Source organism: Fundulus heteroclitus, chromosome 12, assembly GCF_011125445.2.
Source record: "Fundulus heteroclitus isolate FHET01 chromosome 12, MU-UCD_Fhet_4.1, whole genome shotgun sequence".
Classification (NCBI taxonomy): Eukaryota; Metazoa; Chordata; class Actinopteri; order Cyprinodontiformes; family Fundulidae; genus Fundulus; species Fundulus heteroclitus.
In genome coordinates, this window is record NC_046372.1 from 37,218,280 (window position 1) to 37,237,948 (window position 19,669).

At 41.0% G+C, this 19,669-nt stretch overlaps 1 protein-coding gene across 1 annotated transcript in view; it reads right to left on the bottom strand.

Annotated features, from left to right (window-relative positions):
- rimbp2 (RIMS binding protein 2) overlaps positions 1 to 19,669 on the bottom strand; it is a 107,203-nt gene that overhangs the window by 38,846 nt on the left and 48,688 nt on the right. Inside the window, 5 exon segments of the mRNA XM_021318354.2 lie at positions 2,047 to 2,067; positions 2,471 to 2,521; positions 5,537 to 5,641; positions 10,061 to 10,183; positions 13,002 to 13,091. Of these exon segments, the coding sequence (XP_021174029.2) occupies positions 2,047 to 2,067; positions 2,471 to 2,521; positions 5,537 to 5,638 (174 nt within the window). The 5' untranslated portion in view covers positions 5,639 to 5,641; positions 10,061 to 10,183; positions 13,002 to 13,091.

Genomic DNA, 19,669 nt, shown 5'->3' on the forward strand with positions numbered 1-19,669 from the left:
ATAAACAAATAACATAAAAAAAATTCTCTTCTATGTTTCAGAAACACTGTAAATGTACATTTTATAGAAACTAAAACTATTTTTTTTATATTTGCAACGTAAAGACAGAAGGCCTTTTTTGGGAATCATTTGGCCACATGTAAAACTCTTGAGTCAGCCCTTATTTCTTAATATTTTCCTTCAAAGGAACCAGACTTTCCTGCTTTCTTTTTCATAAAGAAATGTAAGACCGTCGACAAGCACAGAACAAGAGAAGTAGTCCCATGCCTTATTGTGAAAGCGATTTCTTTTAAATAAATAAACACTCTGCGAACCTCCGAGAAAGGAGTGTGCCAAGGCACAGATCTTGGGAAGGGTAGAGAAAAATTCTGCTGCTTTTGGCATAATGTGGCCTCCTGCCAGCACTGTGGCCTCCATCATGATTAAATGTGAGGATTTTGGAACCCCCAGGACTGTGTGGAGCTGGCTCGTCATCTAAACTAAGCGACTGGCCAATAAGGGCCTTAGTCACGAAGGTAAACAAGAACCCAGCTCCAGCGTTGCTCTGTGGGGGGAGGAGAACCTTCCAGAAGGACAACCATCTCTGCATCAGTCCACCAATCTGCCAAAATGGCTCATGAAGGACCCAGACTATGACAAATATCAAATCTGATCTGATGAGACAAAGATTGAACTCTTTGGCATGAAACAAGGCATCATGTTTGGAGGAAACGAGCCACCACTCAACACGTTGCCAATATCCTCCCTACAGTGAAGCAGGGTTGTGAACAGCACCGCGCCGTGGGGATGTTTTCATCGCCACAGAAACGGGAAGACTAGACAGGATCAAGGCGGTAGATGAGTGCGGCAGTGTTGTGGCATCTTGGATAAAAACCTGTTCCAGAGTGCTGCTGACCTCAGTCTGGGGTCACAGTTCATCTTACATCAGGAAAATGACCCCAAGCATACAGCCAGGAACTGCAAATGCCCGTGATTGACCCAGCCAGAACCTGCGCTTTGATCCGATTCTGCAGAAATCTCTAAAGGGACTGGGGGTCAACATTTCTCATCCAGCCTGATGGAGCTTAAGAAGTTCTGCAAAGAAGAATGGGCTAACCTGTCCAAAGTCAGCTGGCCCAATTCTGCGGCATCGTATATTAAGAAGCCTTTAAGTTAGAATAGCTGCCAAAGCTGCATCAATAAAGTTTGGAGTAAAGCGTGTGATTACTTATGTAATCAAAGCTTATGTAAAATTCATTAAGAGGTATTGTGTGTAGAGTTTTGATGGAACAATTAAGGTAATCTCTTTTGAAATAAGTCTCTAACATAACAAATAACAGAGTTCTGAAATATTTCGAGATGCACTACAGATATAGACGACTCACTTTTTTCCCTCTGAGTAAAGTGCTTATTTCATACTTTAAAGGTTTACAACTTGTTAAGTGCTGTACTGTCAAACAGAAACATCTAAAGACCTTCATGAAATCTAATGCGCTCTTCAGTAGGACCGCATGGTAAAAAAAATAGCAAGTTGGGCTCCAGGGAATTGGATACATAAAGAAACAAGGGGTTCCACTGTTTGTACAGTGTTGCATATTTTCCTATTCGCATGTAAACAGTTGAAGCAATTCAGATTTTATTTTTATAAACTTGATCCACGTAAACAAGAGGATTCTGATCAGCCATGCAGTGCAGCAGAATTTTTCAAGTTTCCGAGAAGTATTTTGCTCATAACCACTCTTTGAAGGGAAATATGAGACACAGCTTAGCGAGTAAAGACAAATAAAGATCTCTTAAATCAAACTCAGAACACTCCTGAAAACTGACATATCCCATTTTTCATGCGACTATACCAGATTTATGTTACTTTCCCCCCCCACCAATAATTTTAGTAGATGTATAACATCGAATGTTAATTTTAACCACAATATATAACAGTTTTTTGGGGGTGAGGGGATCCATCCTATTACACTATCTTTAAATGGATATTCTGCTTTTTCCTTCTGTATTATAGTAGCATAGGTCCAAAAAAACATAAGAAAATAAATAAAAGCAATTCTGAAATACCTGCATGCTGTCCAAGTGGTTCTGTTTACGCATAAACATAGACCCATACAGTAAAAAGAGATGTAGGGAGAGAAATCAAATATGTGATCACTAACACATATCCTAAAACATTTCTCTTTGCTTTATGCCAACATATAGACAGGATAAGATACTCTGAGACTTTCACTTTGTTTTCCAAAATGTTAAAATTACAAAAGAGCACATCTGCATTTCAAAAAAGCAATTTGAAAACTGTCATTCATAATTTGAAGCGAGAAATAGCATGACTTTCAAAGATTTTGAAGGTGAGACAGTAAAATTACACATTTATGATTTAATAGAGATACATTCTCATGCAGCACCCACACGCGTACACAGAAAAAAATTAAAAAATAAATAAAAACACACACACAGCCAGCCCCCACCCACGTGTCCAGACGCTCACCTCTAACAGATGGACAGCGCCTTCATGTTCCTTTTTAGCCTCAACCTGAGCCTGGGAAACACAGGGGGCAGTTCACTCATGTGGCACTCTTTATTGCTGCTTAACGTCAGTTCAACAACAGAAGGGCTTTTACAAACACAATAGATGTATTTTAAAGTCACAAGAACTCAATGGAGAAATGAACCAGCTATTGCAGAGACTAAGCCAATAGAACAGATTAGGTGTGTGAATTAAATCGGTAATTCATTCTAAGATTCATGTTTCAGATCTTCCTTAAATAATGTATCTATTTGATTATTTACACATTTGAGACGTCAAAAGTCTTTGTTTGAACTTTATTTATAAGAAAAGGAATGTCTCTGCAAACAGCGACGGTAAGGTTCTCATAAATACTCACACCTTGAAAAATTCAATTTTATTAAGATTTTACGGGACAAACTAACAAAAAGTATTGTAGAATTTTGGTTTGGTTTTCAAACGTGTTTTGTAAGTGAAGGAATGAAAGGCTTGGTGTGCATTTGTATTTAGCCCCCTTTGCTCTGATGGCCCTCTGATGGCGGTCAATCGTCATTAGAAGTCACTCAATTAATAAACAGAGTTCCCATGTGTGTAACTTAACCTCAGTATAAATCCAGCTGTTCTGTGAAGGCCTCCGAGGCTGGTTAGAGAGCATCAGTGAATGAACAGTAATATGAAGACCAAGGAGCACAGCACGCTGGTCAGGGAGATGTAAAAAATACACAAAGCCTGTAGTTTTACAATAGATTATGTTATAAAACAATGCTTTGACATTTTAAGATGATCTGATAAATTCATCACACAAAAAAGGAATAAAATAAAACCATGTGGGGGAAGGTTGCTCAGGTCAGATTAGAGCAAACTCAAACTTTCTTCTGCAAGCAAAAATACCAAAAGCATCACTCTGTCACTAAGTCCGGGCTGAAATATGGTTGTGGTCACCTTATGATTCTTTTTTCCCAGCAGAGACGCGGACACTAGTCAGTATTGATGGAACATGTAAAGCGTTAAATACAGAGAAGTACTAGAAGACAACTGTTTAAAAGCTGACTTTAGACATATTTGGCAGTTCACTCTCTGGCAGCATAACCTTAAACATAGAGGTAGATCTACAATGGGATGGTTCAGATCCCCTTCATGTTTTAAACTGGCCCAGTCAAAGTCCAGGCATAGAGCCAAACAAAAATCTCTGATAATGCTGAGTCCTACTGAACTTTCGCTATTTTACAAATGGTAAATGGCTTCTACTTGTATAGCTCTTTAACTAGTTCACTAGTTCACTAGTTCATTCACCCATTCACACACATTCACACCCTGACGGTGGTGAGCTATGTTAGCAGCCACAGCTGCCCTGGGGCAGACTGACAGAGGCGAGGCTGCCATACATCGGCCTCTAGCCACCTCTAGCAGGGAATTCGGGTGAAGTGTCTTGCCCAAGGACACAACGACTGAGACGGTCGGAGCGGGGGATCCGACAGGCAACCCGCCAGTTGCAGGACAAACTCCCTAACTCCTGCGCCCCTGTCGCCCTAATAGCAATAAGCAAAAAATATGCTAGGCTGGTACAGACTTCCACCAAAGGACTTGCAGCTGTAACTATAGCATAAGGTGTTTCTACTAAGTACTGAATCAGGAAGGCTGAAAACAAATGAACGCCACACTTTTCAGATTTTTTTAAATAGGAAAGAAATTAAGAGTTTTTTTTTCCTTCCTTTGATAATTATGCACTACTTTATGTTGTGTCTAACTCACCAAATCCCAATAAAATGCATTGCATCTTGAAGTTGAAACGGAACAAAGTACTGATGGAATATGAATAATTTTAGAAGACATCGTAATATTAAGAATATAATCATAAATTTGAGATATCACACCATCTTGTTTTGTATCCAAAGCTACTAACCCAATTAAGCAACAGTATAATTTACATGCCTAACCTTTTTCATATTTGTTTTCTCTCAAAGCAGAATGCAGTTCTTCGTTTGCATCAGATACATAACATGTGTTTATGAACTGTTGACATATCTTTAATGCCCTGGTGATGTGTTTTTATCGTTTGTTGTGTTCCATTACTTATCGGATAATCACTTTAAAAGACTGCTCCGTCGACATTTAGCATATGGAGTAATTTGAAATAATTGTTTTGCTTTTTCTAAAGCTATACAAATAAGCATCATTCAAATGCAATGAAACATGATGTTTCATCAGTAATTCCCAAAACGTCTGTAGTGCATATGAGAGGAATGAGCTGTGACTGCAAAGAAACACAGCGTAATACATGCCACATAAATATGACTGCATGTGCGGCCTTTACAGTAAGATAAATCTCCTTTGCAGTCCATCAGTTTAGGAGAACACAGAGAGCAGCCAGTGTCTGAAGGGAGATAAGGCCATAAAGAGCGTCTGTTAATGAGAAAAAACAAACAAGGAAAAAAATAAAAGGCTGAGCGCTACAGCCTGTAAAAAAAGCTGACTGTGAAGTTAGGGTGCTACAGCCACAGCAACACTGTGGCGCAAACTGTTTTTCTAGAGATGGCACTGGTGACAATTCCTATCACGTTCACACCATCAGCAATCTCAGCGACTGCTGGCTTCGCTTTGACGTTACAGTCAGCCCCAGTGCACAAAGGAGGACGCTCTGCCGTCAAACGGCCGGGAAAGGCTTTTTTGTTTATTACTTTTTGTCATATCGACTCTACGTTAGGAATGACCAACGAGCTTGCTTGTAACTAACAGGAATGTCAGAAATGTCACAAATTCAGAGCTTGGAGATGCCCAGCTGAAGAGGGAGATTAAGAGGACGCGCTATTGGAGTTCTAGTTATAAAACGACAACGTTAAGGGCTATAATACATGGATAAATAAATGTGGATGATCCGAGGAGTATTATAGTGCTAATAGTAATAAGTTCTGCCCTTGTTGCACTGTATATATCCCAACGGGCATTCACTGAAATGCTCTTTGACCCATAACACAGACTCAAATCCAAGCAAACACAAAAGCCCAGCCCTCTGGTGCTGCGAGTGTTATATAATCAGACCTTTCTTACCTTCTGAAGAAGGTCAATCTCCTGCTGCTTTGCATTGAGTACAGCCAAGGCCTGCTCATGCTCCAACTCTAGCTGCTGCCTTCGCTCCGCAGCCTCTCGCATATGCTGTCCACAGAAGATGTGGGGACAGGAGGGAGAGTAGAGAGGACTGCTATTAGTGGAACTACAATCCAGTAAAAAAAAAAAAAAAAAGCATCTCAAATCTTCAACTGATCAGTTAGAGAAAATGAGGTGAATAATAACGGGTTTGAGATAAGAGGTTGGGTACTGACACCTAAATCTTTGAAAAGTGAGAATGACATAAACTTTGCTGCGGAAAACACACCACATGTGAGGATCATTGTGTCAAATCATCAACGGAATAAGGCCGAATGAATTTGGGTTATAGATAAAGACGAGAGATGCTTTGCTTTGTAAACAACAAAATATTAGCTTGCAAAAGTGTTAATCTTTTTCATATTTTGTCATCTTGCAACCACTGACTTCATTGTCTAGAGAAAATACTTCATAACCAAGGAGGAAGGGAAAATTAACATGCTTTTTTTTAAATATCTGAAGAGTGTAGCGTTATGTTTAGCGCCCTTTAATCTCTTGACACCCCTAAATCAAATCCAGCGTGATGAAATACCTGCAGACGTCACCTGAATAGTACGTAGTCTGATTTATTTAAGTCAACCTGTCTTTAGTTAAGATCAGGATAAATCCAGCTGATATGTGAAGCTCTCAGAGGTTTATTGGAAACAAATAGCCTCATGAAGACCTTAATAAGAATGACAAGACGTGAAACCCTTGTTGAAATAAAGTAAGAAGTCCAGTTTAAGTGTAGCCAGAATGCATGTAGGGAGCACATGTGGAATAATAACATGCTCTGGTCAAATAAGTCCAAAACCTTTTGACCAATGTGTGTGGAAAACTAGCACTGCACATCAGAATCACAATAAGAATCAACTTTATTTGACAAGTGTGTGGCTACAAACAAGGACTTTGTTTTTGGATTCCAACGCTGGCATCGTGTAAAAAAAAAAACAGGCACACAAGTAACAGCGAGCAGAACTACAATCTATAACAGCAAAGACATTATTCCCTTCCCCTCCCTTTCCCCTCGCTGTGCATCCATTCTTGTCCGTAGCCTTGTCACCTCCCGCATTGATTACTATAACTCTCTTCTCTTTAGCCCTCCTCAAAAATCCCTCCATAAGCTACAAGTGGTTCAGAATTCAGCTGCTCGCATTATTACCAAAAGCCCCTCGTCGCCCCAGTTCCCGCAGCAGCTCCACTGGCTCCCGGTTCAATTCAGAAATCAATTCAAAATCCTTCTGTACACATTTGAGGCCATCCACAACATTGAAAAGGTAAGAACTGCATGTTAAGGAGGGTTTTGTTTGTCTGTAGCAGAACAGCTGGCTACCTTGGCTGTAAGGCGTTTACCAGAGACACAGCCAGGGGGTAGACACTGGTTCTGTGTCGGCTCGTGTTAGCCATCGGTGCTCTGTAGTGCCGACCTGAGGGTAACAGTCTGAATAACCTCTGACCTGGCTGAGTTGGGTCTAGACTCCAATTTCTCTGGCCCTAGACCTGGACTGGTCGTGAATGGATGGAAGATCGGTCCTGATAATCCTCTCTGCAGATCTAATCGTTGGCTGCAGTTTGGACCGGTCCAGTTTTGTAGATGAAGTGAACCACGCAGAGATGGATGAGCACAGGACAAACTGGATGATGACAGAGTAGACGACGATCAGGACTTCCTGAAGGAGGTTGCACTTCTTGAGCTGCCGCAGGATGTGCAGTCTCTGCTGGGCCTTCTTTTGGGTGGTGTCAGTGTGGGAGGACCTGGTGACAACGTTCTTACCAGGGAATGTTGGGAAGACTGTTTGCAGACTGAGGCATTATTTTCCACTGGGGCCTTCAGAGAACAACTGTATACATACTGACAATATATTATACCCAGGTTTCTCCTCCTTTAACCACCAGCTTTTCTGTTCCTGCAAAAAAGAAGTCTTTCCAGAGCATAACGCTGCAACCTGCATGATTTACATTGTGGACAATGTGGTTAGGGTAGTGTTCTTAGCTTTCCGCCCCAGATAAGCCCCCTTTACCCCAGCCCTACCCTATTCTGCCCGCTCAGCTCTGCACAGCCAGGCTGCTCTTCTCCCGTTGGTTTCCCACAGACCTGGTATAGCCAGGTTGTGGTGAACGCCTCCTGGGGTTGGCTTTGGCGCCACCTCCAGCTGCCAGTGTTGTGCGATCTGCCGCTATTAAGCATTTCTGTTTGACATTAACACTTAAAAGAAATCTGTGAGAAACGGCAATGAATAAAAAAGTGAATAAATCATGAACAAAAACCTACATAAAACAAAAAAACAAAAAACTAATTATGTTTGCATTATTTATATTATGTTTGCTGCCTTGCCCTGCACACACACTGTGGTTCGATCAGGGGCCGTACGCTCTTTAGAGACAAAACTTATTAGCTTTCACTATGTGTAAAATGAGCGAAAGCCTTGCTAAATCCACAAAACTTATTAAATACACTGCGCCCATCTGCATATGGAAAGCAGAAGTGTCCTTTATCTTTTGTTTCCTTCAGGCATGGTTCACAGTTTGTAAACAACAAAATTATATTAAAATCAAAATTATATTATTTGTTCCAGTCTGTTCACGGTGGTGATAATAATTTTGTCGCTCTTCAGTTCCTCTGAGAAGAACTTTCTCGCTTCTGCTGGGCCCTATTACGCTCTGATCGACCCTACTCCTGAGCAGGGCTGGACAAAGCCAGGCTGTGGCTGAAAAAACTATACATATATACTACACTATACAGCAAGCGAGCGGAACCAAGTAGAGCTAGGCCAGTCCATAAAACGTGTTTTAGAGTCTTTCTTCTAGACCAAACGAGTTTGGTCTAATCTGACCAGAGCTTCCTGTTCCACATGTTTTCTGTGTCACCAGATATGGCTTATGGCAAAATGCTAATTTTGACTAGATGACCGCATCTCTCATTAATACTCTCCTTGGTTGACCTCAGTCAGTTTAGGTGTAATTGGTAGGTTTCCCCTGACATACTCTTTACCCTGTTGTTTTATGGAGTAAACAGCGTTCCATGAGATGTTAAAAGCTTGGGATATTATTTTATAACCCAACCCTGATTTAAACTTTTCCTATAATGAAAGTCCTGACCAGTCCGCTGCTCCTTGACCCTCGTAATGGTGTTTGTTCACTAATTTCCTCTAACAAACCTCAGAGGCCTTCATAACAATACTGGAGGACTTAATATACTAATTAGGTGACGTCTGAAGACATTCAGTTGGATTGTATTTCATGGCGTCCGAGTAAAGGCAGCTGAACAAAACACACGCCACACTTTCATTTCCCCTTTACCTCCCACTTCACGGTTATGCACTAATCTGTGCTGGTCTACCACCTAATGATCAGGTAAAGCTCACGAAGTGTGTGGTTGTAACATGACAATTTGTGAAAAGGTTCAAGGGGCATAAATACTCTTGCAAATCTTTGCAGATACTTGAACCTTCAGGTTTGCTGCCCCTTTGTGCATCATAATGCCCATTTAAAGTCGGCGGTTAATGGGGGTCTTTAAAAGGTTGTCCCCGGAGACAACTTTAAATGATCGGATTGTCTTTGAACGATCAGTTTGGAGGGTTTTATGTGACATTAAAAGGGCGAGCAAACTCTGGAGCGTGCGCGCTTGCCTGTGATCATCCACATCAACCATAGAAGCCATACAAAGAAGGGACTCAATCCTAGGCTCTTTCTAAGACAGGGTGACTGTGACATCTAGTGGCATCACTGCTTCCTAAAAATGTGTAAATCGTCGACATACTACGGTGAATAGAAGCAAATGACATTTTCATGCTAGTGAAAACTAGGTTCAAAAATCGGTAATGTCATCAAACTTGTAGGTGACATTATTCTCGTGAATGGTGACCCAGCCTCCCTTTCTTCCTCTTCCTCCCTCCCATCATAAAGCCAAACTCTTCATCCTGCCTCATGCATAAATCACATTCCAGAGTGCTGTGTTGCTCGTGATTGTCTTTATGTCTGATAAACGACGCACCGATTAGAGGAGACAAAAGCACAGCCACTGATAATGAAACATTCAATGTGGGAATAACTCGGGCTGCTCCGGAACAAGTGGCCATTGCGGTGATACCTTAGAAATCTAGCAGGGGGAAGAGGGGAAGGGGGGGGGGAAGCAACAGATCCAGTGAAGTTGGGCAACATAAGAGTGACATAAGCAAGAAAAGAGGGCAGACTGCTCCCAGCTTGTACTCTTTCACAGCTCCAGGTCAGACCTCCCAACGCAACACTGGAAGGCAACAGACATGTCGAGGACGTTAGAAGCTACAGACGAGCAGCACCATAAGGAGGCAGAGTGGCACAGGTAGGAGAGGAGGCGCTGGAAAAGGCTCTAGAAAAACACCCGAATTTCCCAGCATGAAGCGACCATTAGATTAAGAGGTGGACACACAACGGAAAGATAACGGCATCGTTTGGATCATGCTCTCTTACCTTGAGCACCTGCTCTAGGTTCTCCAGTTTGCCTTGGAGCTGGTTCCTCTCCCACAGGGCTAAATCTCTCTCCTGCGTCACAACACCAAGCCTCTCTTTGAGCTGGGCATACTCTGATTTCACCTGTTCAGACGGGACGAGTCAAGATCCAAGGCAGAGGCAAAAAGTTGTTATGTTCTTGCTCTAAATCACAATTTGAGGTTTCATTCATAGTTCTGGAACAATTTGACCTTTTTGCCAAATCATGTCCCCATTTCATACCGGTGCATTGCTATTCAATGTCTTTCTTCAATTTCAAACGAATTAAACAACAATTTTGCATCCATGCACAAAAACCAATGGCTGTCAGTTTATTTCTATTTGTAGTCAAGTTGTTTTTATCAATTTTCAACATAAGCAAGCATAAAAATATTCAAATCTCACCTATAGTACTTCAATGTTATACCATTATTTTTTAAATAACAACATTACATAATTTTCCATTTACTTGGCTCTAATACTTACACCCTTAAGATTCTTGTCACATATAAAAAATCATAACCCCTGAACCAAAAAAAAAAAAAAAAAAACAACAACAAAAAACTAAGCAACCTCTTTAATTTAGTCATTAAAAAATCTTGCTTTTGACCATCAGCTGAACATAGAGAATGACTTTAAGTGATGGGTTATCAAACTGCTTCGTTATAAGGGTTGTGCACCACACAACATTTGTCAGCAGTTAAACACCTGAGAGTGACAGTAACTAATGGATAACAGCACAGTTGTTGCACCCATTTTCCGTTTTGACAAGCCTTTCGTTTTGGAACTAACTGACTGCTGGATTAAACATCTCATCTTCACGCCTGCATTGTTTTGAGACTTTATCAAGCACGGCTAAAACGCCACGGAACTGACAAAATCTGTCCTCTAGCAGACAAACACCTGCAAAAGACCCCGTTCATCTTTCTCTATGTTTTCATCAGGGTTTCGACATATTTCTCATGTCAAAATTTGACAGGTTTCCAGAACCCTGTAGGAAACCTGGAAATGTCCTGTGAATTTTTAATGCCCTTTCTCAAACACACACATACACACACTCAGGGTGTTAAAAGTCACCGCTTGTTCTCATGGTTGGTACACATGTCTTCCAACTGAGGATACATGATAAATTTGTTGAGCAATATCAACAGTAACTTAGCATGTTGTGCTGTATAAGGTTGAGCTACTGCATATGAGAGAAATCATTTTTAGCTGTTGCTATTTACCCCACAGTCACTGCTGTCTAAAAGCAAAAAGGGGGCCTACAATGCCTTGGAAATGTTCCACATTATTGTCACATTATAACCTCCAGTTTCAAAGCATTTTATAAGACTAACTAACACAAAGTACTGCACAGATAAACACAAATAAAAGTCTGAAAAGTGTGGCTTGGATCTATTTGGCCTTCCTGAGATGAGACAGGCTGCTGAAACTGGAGAAATGCTTTCTCCTTGGTGTCTGTCTGTTGCTTCTTTGCACATTAAGAGGCTCAAAAGTTGGCCATTTCCTTTTTTCAGAGTAGCTAAAGGTCCGTTGAACTAGCAGCCAGAGAGCAGCTTTCAAGTCTTGCCACAGATTTTCATTCAGATGTAGGTCTGGACTTAGATGTAGAAGAGTTTATTCTGGTTTTGAAGAGTTCAAAACCAGAATAATAAAAACAATAGCCACTTCTTAAAAATGCACCTCTTGGCTGATTCTCTGATTAAAGCTCTCCTTTGCCAGCCTGTTAGTTTAGGTAAATTGGCATGTTAGTAGTTTTGCAGCTTTGATTTTGGGATAACAGGGTATAGGGGGGTTGAATACAAATCCTCAACACACTTTTCAGATTTTTTTCTTTGGTGGGAAAATAAATAAATAAATATGTGCTTGTGAAGTAGAAAAATGCAAAGATTTTTTAAGAGGAGTGAATACATTTGCAAGACAGCGCATAAGATGAATCAATGACACTTTGCTGTTAAACTTTTGAGCTCTTGCCAATTATTTTTTTAAAGACAATCTAATAAAACGAACATTAGAAACTTTACAGTGACTTAACCGACGCTAACCCTTCACTGCCGTTATACTCCGAAGAAAGAAACTGGAAAAAAAAAATGCTCCCACAAATTCCTTCGAAGCAGTGTTCTCCCTTGTTTCTAAGGAGGCAGTATTTTCAGTCAGCACTTTTCACGGCCCCTAATTGCCACTGAGTTGACTAGCTCCTACAGCTGTAATGTGGTAAAACCCCGTCCTCAGAGCAGCCATGAATGACTAATGATTCCTCAAGGAGAGAAACTGTACAAACACTAACAAATCAAAACACAGACTAGTACGTCTGCTTGAGCGGTAGGCCACAGCACAGCACAGCACATAAACCCACCCATCAAACCTAAGCGTGACACACTGAGCCAAAAAAGCACCAGATTCAGGGAAAGCAGGTTTATTATATGACTTTTCCTGCCTTCAGAGACCACAGGAATAGGACAAAAAAAAAAAGTGTTTGCAGAGGATAAGACCTGAATCGTAATCGTATAGGGCTTCTTTTAATATCAGCCTGATATGAGGTTTTTGCTTCAAGTCCTCCATGTCCTAATAAAATAACACTTAACCCCAGTAGCAAACGCCTGCCTGTAAGCTGCTTCAGGAAATTGCCTTTCAATTCATAGAAAGGGCCTGGGACTCTCTCTTTGCTCATTTATTTAGACTCTGTGTCAATATCTCAGCAATGTTTTCCTTCCTGCCATGATTTCCTGCACTCTAGTACGCTAGATATAGCGAGTAAGACCCAGAAACCCTCCACTCTGCATCAAAGCGAAGAGAGGAAGGGCATGATCTATGAAGAAGGAGGGAAAAAAAAAATACTGAGAACCGAGTGCCAAGCTAATAGCTCTGTGAAGATGTGTTTAAGTAGGGCGAAGCGTTCTGCGGAGCATTTTTCACCTCTTACCTTTTCATACTCAGACGCTTTGTGGCTGTTGTTGAACCACTGAAGATTCAAGTGCTTGTTCTCCTGCAGGAATTCTTGAAGTTCATTCTCCTAGGCAAGAGAGTCAGAAAGAAGGTGGCGCTTACAACCTGAGAAGTCACCGTGATCAGACAAGAGGAATGCACTCAAACCCGGCGTGCTGTCAGCAGCAGCCGATGCATTATTCAGCTGCGGAGACCGCTTCAGGTTTTGCAGTTCGCGGAGAATAGAATCACCAGAAGAAGCTGCCATTTGGGTCCCCGCAGCACTACAATATTGACAGGGGAGTGACTTTCAAACGGCAACATTTGCAAAAAAAAAAAAAAAAAAGAAACCCCCTGATCTTCGACGCTTTCTGCTCTCACACGTGCGCGTAACGCTCGTTTCGAGTCATGCGTGGCCCAGGGCAGAGTGAGAGAAAACGGTCTCTTCGCAGTGGAGGAGGGAAACTAATTACATTCAATCAACAATTGTGAAGTGTGCCGTGGAAGCAATTTGCAGCGTCGACTGTTGTGGGGTTCTCTCTCCGATGGGCCGTTTATTGCAGCTCCAGCAGCATGTAAGCCAAAGGTTGTTGTTGTCAGGAGCTAGGAAACCCACAAGCTCATGCATGATACATTTACTGTAAAATGGTGCCCGTTAATGGCCTGAGTGGGCGAGCCTACTCAGGCTGCCTTATGTTTTACTTATGAAGGACACTTCGGAGTGGAATTCAAGATGGAAGTAAACACGAAAAAACGTAAATTTCCCTCTGAAGTACGCTCGCCGAAGGAACGAAAACGTTTCGCTTTGTTATTCTGGTGATTTACGAGTGATGTTCATAAAGCCTTGTAACCTGTCTGCTTCTTGTATTCGTACAATCGCTTAAAAGGCAAAGCCCAGAGGAGAAGCGTTGTCAAGGACAAGCAATACCAAGTGCAGTAAACAGCCTGAAGACTACCCACATGTGAGATCAAATGTTTTCTCTTTCAGTTCAGCGCCTCTTTCTCTAGCCTCATATTTTCATTGGTGTTTGTGTTTATTGTCGGTGATTTATCAGTTAGGCGTAAAAAAGAATAGGCTTAGGTGTTTGTCTTCTAGGTAGAACAACAGGCTGCTGAAACTGGACAAGCAAGCTCACATTTTACAACAGTGCTGTGAATTTTGTTTGAATCTCTCATTTGTTAAATGTTTCAGATGAAGCATGTTTTAATGACAGGCAATGAGAACCAGAGTGGATTCAAAATGCACTTTTGCATCTCTTTTACATCACTACTGATTAATTTTGGCCAGGTCTTGTTAATAAAATGGTTTTAATTAAGCCACACTGGAAGATTTAAGCTCAAGCGAATTGAATGAAGTCAATCAGATTTAAGTTTATACTTTGACTAGGCCAGTGCAAATTCTTATTTGTCTAGCCCTTCAGAAATGTGGGTCTGCTTCAGATCACTATCCTGCTGTGCTTAAAGTCACAAAGTGATGGCTCCTTCAACATTTTCTGGTAGAGAGCAGAATTACAACAATTTAGGCAAAGCCCCAAACAATCCCACTACCACCACCATGGTTTGGACTGATAGGCAAGGCAAGGCAAATTTATTTATATAGCACAATTCAGTACAAGACAATACAAAGTGCTTTACATGATTAAGATATACCAAAATAATAAAATGTAGATAGAAAATAGAATAAAAGCAAGTAGGGATAGAATGTAGTAACAAAAAAGAACATTAAAAACAGTAAAACTGTTTAACTAGAACAGTCAAAGGCAATTTTAAACAAATGTGTTTTTAATCTCGATTTAAAGGAACTCAGGCTTTCCGCACTTTTACAGTTTTCTGGAAGTTTGTTCCAGATAAACGGAGCATAGGAACTAAATGCTGCTTCTCCATGTTTGGTTCTGGTTCTAGGTATGCAGAGTAGGCTGGAGCCAGAAGACCTTAGTGGTCTGGAGGGTTGATACACTGATAACAAGTCTGTGATGTATTTAGGTGCTAAGCCATTTAAGGATTTATAGACTAACAGAAGTATTTTAAAATCTATTCTCTGAGATACAGGGAGCCAGTGTAAGGACTCTAGAACTGGGGCTCTGTGCTCTACTCTCTCAGTCCTAGTCAGGACGCGGGCAGCAGCGTTCTGGATCAGCTGCTGATGGTAGGATTATTTTTTTTCTGAAATTCTTTGCTAGGTTTTCACCAGATGTACAAGAACACACACCTTCCCAAGAGTTCTGCTTTTGTCACATCTGTCCACAAAATGTTTTCCCAAAGGTCTTGGAGATCATTAAGATGTCTTTGAGATGGGCCATTGTGGGTTTTTTAGGTCAACGTGGATTTCACCCTGGACTCTCCGCTGGTGCTTTTGTTGCCCAGTCTCTTTTCTAACATTGGCTCATTAACACCAACCTTAACTGATCAGCGTGTTTGTGTGAACTCCTGGATAACTCATCAGTGTGCTCTTGGAGAATTGTTTACAGGCCGGCCACTCCTCCTTTACCACAGCTCTCTGTTTTCTCCATCGCTGGGTAATGGCCATCACTGCTGGAGTCCATAAGCCACAGAAATGGCTTTAATCATTTATAATTTAACAAGACGGGGGGGTCAAGTTTTCACGAAGGGACAGGGTGGTTTACAGCACCGTATATTTTGTCTAAGTAAATTAAAGCATAATTTGAAAACAGCTTTTGTATTTTTTTTCTGGTCACCTTTCCTGATACTGAAATTTGGTTCCTAATCTGAAACATAACAATTCTGTAAGCGAGCAAATACATTTTCACTGCACGGCATTATTTGAAAAACAGTAGTGAATTTCAAGTTTGCCTTTGATTTAACTGCTGGCCTTTCATACTATTGCTATCCTTGTTTAAAATCCTTTCTAAATTTTAGATATGATGGCACACACATTGTCACAGACGAACGTGTCAATAAACACCAATCAGCTATGACTTTGTGCTGTATTGTCGCCGCGTTAACACTGTAAACAGATCAATGTAAGTCATAATCCCTTGGCAAGACGTTTTTATGGAGAGTCTGTGAGCCCACAGATGGAACGAATAGCATGCAGAAAACACTGCAGCCTACGCTGGGCTGCTTCCAGCATTATTCAGCTGAAAACCTGGGAATTTCTGCTGAGGCACATTTGCTTGAATACAGACAGGAGCACACAGGAAAAAAAAAAAGCATGCTCAGAATGATACGTTCAAAAAGAAACTGAACGAAAATCTTTTACTCTCATATCCCTAAACAAAATGCAGTACAACTTACTGAGCCTGCTCGCTTGTAATTAAATTTCACTATATTGGAGAACAAACATCAACATGGAAATCAAGGAACAACCGCAGAAATCAGAGAAGAATCAGAGAAGAGGCCAAGAGACCCGGGGTATCTCTGCTGAAGCTTCACACATCCTCAGCTCAGGCGGGAGAAACCGTCAGCAGCGCAAATATCAGTCCAGGCTAAAAATGTTGCTCCTATTGCTCGGTCTCATGAAATCCCAATAAAACGTTAACATTTGTGGTTGTGATGTGACAAATATTCTGAAGGTAGAAATTACTGTCACATATTTTTCAAATAAAAATCACAAACTTTGACAGATATTTGACAGATATTTCTACAGCAGTCAGTCGGTCAGTTGGAAGGAAGGAAGGAAGGAAGGAAGGAAGGAAGGAAGGAAGGAAGGAAGGAAGGAAGGAAGGAAGGAAGGAAGGAAGGAAGGAAGGAAGGAAGGAAGGAAGGAAGGAAGGAAGGAAGGAAGGAAGGATACGAGGAACGACAAAATGCAGGCAGAAAAAAGAAAGGAACAACACAAGGATAAAAGGAAGAATGGAAGAGAGAAAACCACAAGGAAGGGAAATTACAAGGGAAGACAGAACGAAGGACACAAAGGAAGGAAGCTAGGATGGAAAGAAAAAAAAGAAAAGAAAGAAACTAATCAAAAAGCAAAGTAAAAAAGAAAGATATAGGTTGGGAAACAAAAGAAGGAATAAAAATGAGAATGAAAGAAGGAAAGAGGATCAGGAAGGAAACAAAGAAAGAAAGAAGGAGAGGACACAAGAAAGAAAAGACACAAGGAAAGACAGAGGAGGAACACTAAAAGTGAAGAAAAAGAAAAAGGAAGAGCAAAAGGCAGGAAAGAAGAAAAAAAAAGGGAATATACTTCCTTATATTCCTTAAAGAATATAAGGAATTAGGTAGGGAATGTACTATAGGGATGGGGAATAAAGTCAGGAGATAGAAATATTTTTCACACATTTTCTGCATCCTTTTTCCATGCTTATCCAGACCTCTAAAAAAGCTATATTAAGTTTCAAAATGTTCCCTGAGTTTTGTAAACTCTGTCAGAAGCCTGCGCCGTATGGTGTTTGTTCGTGTCAGGACGGCTACAACATGACTGATATACTGTTATATAAAATATATTAACGCACAGCGGGAGCATTTGATTGTCAATCGTATGACTCAACCTGGTCTGAGACAGCAGCGTGGTTCATTTTGATAAGCCTGACAGATGAATCAACTCTGTCATTTAACTTGTGAGCAATCCAAGGATTTCACCCACTTACTCTCTGTTCAGTATGAGAGAGATCATCATTTGCTCTTGGAGCAGCCAGCTGTCACTTTCTGGACTTTATTTTTAACTAAAGCCATTTGCGTCAGAGAGGTAAATGAAGGAAGAGTCATCCATGTTTTCTTCGGACAGATGACCTTTACATTTTGATATCATTAGGTAACCGTGCAGTAGGAGGCCTAAAAATTGGAACATTTTAGGATAAGAAAGATTCTCCGTCGCTCACTCACATACATTTAACAGACTATTTATGCATATCTATTATCATATTTCTAACAAAAGTAAAGGAGAAATCATCATTAAGATTAAAAACAATACTCAACTTACAGTGATTGTTTGCAGTATTTGAAGTCAGGTTCTTTGAAGATCATATATAGCCTTGCTAGATACTGTAAATGTTGTGAGTTTGTAGACAGGCACAGAAATCCTAAAAGCCAGAGAAGCCCAGAAGACAGAGACATGTATCAATCTACCTCCTCAGCTGCTATTTGTCAGTGCCCTCCGAGTCAAACAGGAGAGAATTAACACAGTGTCGGTGTTGTGTTTGTGCAACAACATCAAACATTGTAAGTTCATATTCCTATTAGTTGTTTGGAAAGAATACTAGCAGACTGACATTATTAAGCAGATCGATCCTGCCTCGGCCAACATACGTATCTTTTCTGCAGCAACGTGAAGTGTAGCTGTTTGGCAATAAATAAATAAATAAATAAATTGCCACAACTGTCGCGTATGTTAAATATCAATAATACAGCAGTCCCAGGGCACATCTTTTGTTGAAAATGTATCCTAAAAACGTAAAGAAAATGGTGCATAGGCATCTAGGCTAGGTTTGGTCAGTTTAATGAAAAAGATTTGTTTATTTTAATGTCTAAAATTGCTTCTAGGCTCTATGAGAACTATAAACATAGACCTTTTTTTTGTGAAAATTAACTAGCACAAAAAATGTGATGCCAACCTGGTTCTAACTCAGGACCTCTGGATCACTAACCCAAAGCTTTTCTAACTGAGCTATCCATCAGAATGTCTGTCCCTGCACAAATAAGAGGACCACTAAGGGGTATTACGATTCTTGTGAATTATATTATAACACCAATTAAACCTTATTCTGACATTGGTTCAGTGCTGCTCCTCTCATTGTTCCAGACAACTCTGCCACCGTGGCGCCGCCCGTAACGCTTCTGGCTGGACATCATGACTCTTGCTGCCGAGCTGACACTTTTCTCATAGAACAAAATATTTTGGCCTCTGCTGATATCCAGAAAGCGTCTTGCTGTCGGCGCGCATCACATCCAGCTCTTTTGTTTAATGACACTGGAACCTAAAACGCACCTTTCCATTAACTGTCTCTTTAACATTTTTGCCTTTGTGCATGTGGGGCAAGTTTCGTGTAAAGCAATGGCAGACGAAGAGAAGAGCGTACATCACCACATGTACGCCCCTTTATTTAATCAACGCTTCAGCCTTCCTGACCTCTACCAGTACACTAATCTTGAAAAAGCATGAGTGCTGGAACCTCTAAATAAAGTGGAATACATGTGACGGCGTTGCTTTATTTCCCATAGCACATAAAGCCAATGACAGATGCCACGCTTGCCCTTACCAGCAGGATTTTCCGTTTACAGCTATTTGTGTTTACAGGTGTTTCGCCCAGCCACAGGGATACATGACAGAAACGTACCGGCTACTGTTGGCCCTCGTATTGATCATTGATCAACACGATACATACTATCTGAGCGACGCTGGCAAAGTTTATACCTGTCACCGTGGCAACAGGCTTGAAACGCAAGCCGAGGCTGATAACGTGACAGCCGACGGGCTGAGCATCAGACGCGCAGGAGGGCGAAGGTGCCGTGACAGTGTTCACTGTCATTTTCACATTCGCTCCGGGTGTTTATCTGTATGACAGCTGGAGCACATTGGGACGTTTGCAAACCCTGGATTCTCAGCACTCGTGTAGAAAAAATATGGATATGTCGTTACATATTCTGTCAGTGCTCAGGAAATTGACCCTTTCAGCAAATTGGAGGATGTGCCAAAATAGTCGTACCTGATTTTATACATAAACTGTTTTTTTTCTTCTTCTTCTTCTTCTTTTTTTTTCTTTTGAA